Here is a 4,489-nt window from a genome sequence, read left to right as displayed (position 1 = left end):
TCTCTCTCTCTCTCTCTTTCTTGAGATATGGTCTTGCTGCATAGTCCAGTCTGGCCTCAATCTCATTCCTCAGCCTTTCATGTGCTAGGATTACAGGAATGTACCACCACCCCTGGCTTAGACTGGGCTTTTTTTTTTTTCTTTCAGATGATTGGGTCTATGTAGTTCAGGCTAGTCTTAAACTTGCTATGTAGTCCATGTTGGCTTCATATTTGTGGCACTCCTTCTGCCTCAACCTCCCAAGTGCTGGAATCACAGGTGTGTGCCACCACATCTGGCTTGGACTGGTCTTGAGGACAAGGATACTTACCTTTTTCCCAGGACTGTATCTAATTAGGTTTTAGGCATCAGATAGATTTAAGGGGAAGAAAAAAAGAATCAAGATGCAATATGTGCATGTGCCAATTCTCCATGAGGAGTGTTATATATCACAAACATGCTAATAAAAAAAATGTAAGTGGGGTGTGGTGGTGCACTTACTAAGGAAGCTGGGCGGATGATTCGAATCCACTAGTTGAAAACCAGCCTAAGCAACATAATGAGATCCTATCTGAGAACAAACACAAATGAATTTAAATGAGCCAAGTTTAAGTATTTTCCAGGACCTAGAAAGGTGCTTTGAGAACTCTGAGGTGCTTTGAGAATATATCCTGAAGAAAATAACCTGACCCACATCCACCCCAATGTAGCAGAGGCTCAGGAGACCAGGTTTCATGCCAGGGACCAGGCCCTCATTGCCGGGGGAGTGGGGAAACTGCTAGACCTGTCTATCTGCTCTGGATCCATATCTTAGTGCCATTCTTACTGATTCTTTTCTTCTTGTCTTGGAGGTGCCAAGCACTGGTTTGTGGATACCCAGGCAGAACTGCAGTGCCTAATGCCATGAGCGTGGTGGTGCAGCATGTGGAGGAGAAAGCTGTGCACTCCTGGTCGCGCATCTCCACAGCAGGGAAGAAGGCCCTGGAAGAGGCGCTGCTTGTGTTTAACCCCATGAGCCAGGATCTCAGTGCCACAGAGGCCCAGCTTGTGGCCTTCCTACAGGGCCTGCGAGATGATGGTTTCCAACCTACCATTCTTCGTAGCCGTGATGTCTATGGCTATAGTTCATGCACAGCCAATCCCCCAAGTCAGACGAAGCTACAGGCTTGTGCCCCCAACCCAGCTGCCACATCACCTCCAACCAGTGCTCCCCGAACTGCTGTGCACCTGCCCACAGGCCGGGCTACCCTGCTACCCGTGTCTTTGTCTGGCAGGCTGGCCAAAGGGTCTACACCAGCTTTCTCCAAGCATACTACTACCAATCTGCTGCTGAGCTCTCTGAAGCAGTCAAGTGCCAGCCAAACAAGGGGTGCAACAGTGGGCTTCCCCACTCACCTATATCCAGGTGTCTACCCTGCCATGCGGCTTTCTGTTGTCCTTGAGGCCCTGGTTCCACTCAAGAATCCCATGCCCTGCTTGAGTGCTAAGCACAAGACACAGTCACTGCAGCTCTCACTCACAGACTCTCCTTTGAAACTGCGGAAAGGTTCAGGGAAGAGTCTAGAGAACCCCCGGTCCAAAGCTCCTAGAAAAACCACAAGCAAGGGCCCCACTTGTCTGACTCAAAAAGGTTCTAGATCTGGACCCCAGCAAGGCACTGGGCCCCAGAAAAAGACCTATAGAGCCACTGGCTCTTTCCGTGGTCTGCAAATGAAAGAAAGCTCCACCCTGGGCACGAAAATAGCACAAGTCAAGATGTCTCAAACACTGGCCAAAGTTGCCCATGCCCACACCAGTATAGCTCGAACACAGGCCAAGGCCAAGGCAGCACGGGCCAAGGCTAAGGCCAAGGCAGCACGGGCCAAGGCTAAGGCCAAGGCAGTACGGGCCAAGGCTAAGGCCAAGGCAGCACGGGCCAAGGCTAAGGCCAAGGCAGCACGGGCCAAGGTGGCTCAGACCCAGCCTAGGAGCAAGGGCAGGGCAAAGGGATCCGTTCAGCCCAGGATTTCAAGAAAGGTCCCGAAAAGCCACTCTATGACTCTGGGGCAGAAGAGGAAAAGAGCTGAGGAGGCAAAGGATCTCCCTCCAAAGAAGAAAAAACGGCTTGGGTCCCAATCTCCTAAATCCTGTCTGGGGTCAGGAACAGCAAAGCTGGTAAAGTTCCATGCCATAAAAGTGAACAGGCAGTCCTCCGATGATGAGGTTCGGCAGCAAGCCCAGCGGATTCTTCGTGTGAACCTGTCTCCTATAATACAGCTCCAGCCATTGATGCCATATTCGACATCCTGATTCCCTATTTCATACAGCAATGTTTGGAAAAATAGCCCAGCTGTTTGCGTGGCCAGTAGCACAGTGTGCCATGCCTATGGACTGCAACCTTGAACAATTCCGGGTACCTCTCCAGGGCCCTGGCAGCACCAGCCTTCTTTCAAAAATTGAAAGATTTGGGGTGGGGTGGTGGTGGGAGGGGTATTCTCATGGCGCAATGCACTGTGACTTGTTCTTGAAGTTGTATGTCCACTGTTCCATCTATCATGTTTTATACCTTTCCACCTTCCAGTCTCTCTGCCCACCCTCCATGGTCTTTTTGTACGTGTATGGCTACTGGTAGGCCAGCTTGAACAGCGAGGGAAAGTAGCTCAGAAACATCATTTTGAGTGATGAGGTGGGATTGTGGGAGTGGGCAGCTCCCAGGCTCTAGAGGAAGGGAAACTGAAGATGCTGGCTTCTGTAGGAATGTGTGAGAACCTTCCCCTGAGCATGGGCAGTACCAATATGATAGATCTATCTTGAGGCTGCTTTAGTTTCTGTCCAGTCAGACCACAAAGAATGACTATGGGTGGCAGTGGGGAACCTTGACAACTAGCAGTTACTAGGCCAAGGAAGGGAGCCTTGGTGGCATGGCTCCCTGGGGACCAAGCAGACAGCCCTTATCTCTGCTTTCTAAAACCTTGAAGCTTTTAGCTGGGTGTGGTGGTGCATGCCTGTAATCCCAGCATTTAGGAGGCTGAGGCAGGATTGCCATGAGTTTGAGGCCAGCCTGGACTACATAGTTCAAGACTAGCCAGAACTTCATAGTGAGACCTTGTCTCTAAAAAGCAAAATGAATAAAACCTTGGAGCTTTGGGCTTGTCTGGGGTGGAGCCTCTGCTCTGCTGAGAGTAATTAGCCTCAACTCCAGTTGTTGGCAAGAGGTTGGGTATTGAATCAGGACCATAGTGCCTGCTTTACTGACCAAAGAATTTTCATAGTTGGGTAGAGTACCTGTGGTACTGGAGCAAGGAGGATTTCCAGCACTGCTTTCCTCCTGGATTCTACATTCATCATCACCATGTCCTGGAACATAGGCCTCCCTGTTTTGAACATTGTCAGTGTGTTCTGCTTTGGAGAGGGCTGTGGACCCTGAATGGAACCAGCTGCCCCACCCATTTGCAGTCCTTTGCTTGGCTGCCTAGGCTCAATGGCAGTGGCTGGGGCCCATGGAATGAGAACACATCCTGAAGGCACTTGGAGACTGCCTTTTCAGGGCTGGGAGTAGGGGCTTCATTTAAATGAGAATCAGATTTTAACTTTATATGAGTGTTTACCTGGGCCCCTGTAGCACCAGCTGCTGGGATGGGGTGGGGGTGACCTATGGAGAAGCAACCCTGTGCTTTTAGGTGCCCCCATTCCCCTTGGGCTAGTGGATCTGTTAACATTTCCTGAGTGTTTCCTCCCATGGTTCCCCAAACTTGGGAACCCTGTTGTTCCCTGTTGTACTGTAGCCTGCAATTCTGATACTACTTTCCTCTGAGAGTTCTTTCATCCAGTTTAGTTATGGGGAATGACCTAAGGACCATACTTCTAAAAGCGTAATGGGGATAGCGGGTGCTGAGGATGCAGCTCAGTGCGAAGTCCTCAGTTGGATTCCTGGTACCAAAAACCAAAACAAAACACCCTGCTTGGAGACCACCCTAGATCCTCAGGCCTAATTTCAGTGGGTTTTGATTGTACTCTAGTTTTGTTGCTACTGCCACTACCAGTAGGGTTAGCTGTTTTCCTGAGAGCCAGCTGGAGGGGGCGGGGTGTCCCAAGAATCTACTCAGACCACCCCCTCTCCCAGTGCAAGCTCTTAGAACAGTTGCCTAGGAAGTGCCAGATCCCCCACCTGTTACAAGGCAGTTGCAAGCTGGGTGTGGTAGTGCATGCCTGTAATCCCAGCACTCTGGGAAGCTGAGGCAGGAAGATTGCTGAGTTTGAGACCAGCCTGGGCTACGTAGTTCCAGGTCAAGCTCATCTATATAGTGAGACCTTGTCTCAAGAAACCAAAAAAAAGGGGGGGGGGCAGTTGGCTATCCACTCAACCAAGCCTGGTTCACTTATTTCCAGAGCCTTCAAACTATCCACCACAGCCTAAGCCCTATTATATTATCACTCAAAGATGGGGGTGGTGCATGGGGATTTAGCTAGTGGTTTGGCCCCGAGTTCGATCCCCATACCCAAAAAAAAAAAAAAAAAAAAAAAAAAAAGA

General features: G+C 50.1%; 1 protein-coding gene across 2 annotated transcripts in view; it reads left to right on the top strand.

The window, feature by feature from the left end:
- Ccdc71 (coiled-coil domain containing 71) overlaps positions 1-2,999 on the top strand; it is a 6,910-nt gene extending 3,911 nt beyond the window's left edge. The window contains exons 2-3 of one of the 2 annotated variants that reach the window (XM_010615588.3): positions 831-1,797; positions 1,879-2,999. In XM_010615588.3, the coding sequence (XP_010613890.1) occupies positions 883-1,797; positions 1,879-2,268 (1,305 nt within the window). In that variant the 5' untranslated portion in view covers positions 831-882 and the 3' untranslated portion in view covers positions 2,269-2,999. Of the gene's footprint in view, positions 1-830 lie in introns of both variants that reach the window. The other variant, XM_010615587.3, reaches the window with a different exon arrangement.
- The last annotated feature ends 1,490 nt before the right edge of the window (positions 3,000-4,489 follow it).

This window comes from Fukomys damarensis, unplaced genomic scaffold, assembly GCF_012274545.1.
Source record: "Fukomys damarensis isolate Sample0158 unplaced genomic scaffold, DMR_v1.0_HiC HiC_scaffold_37, whole genome shotgun sequence".
Taxonomy (NCBI): Eukaryota; Metazoa; Chordata; class Mammalia; order Rodentia; family Bathyergidae; genus Fukomys; species Fukomys damarensis.
This window is presented reverse-complemented; position numbering and strand designations above follow the sequence as displayed.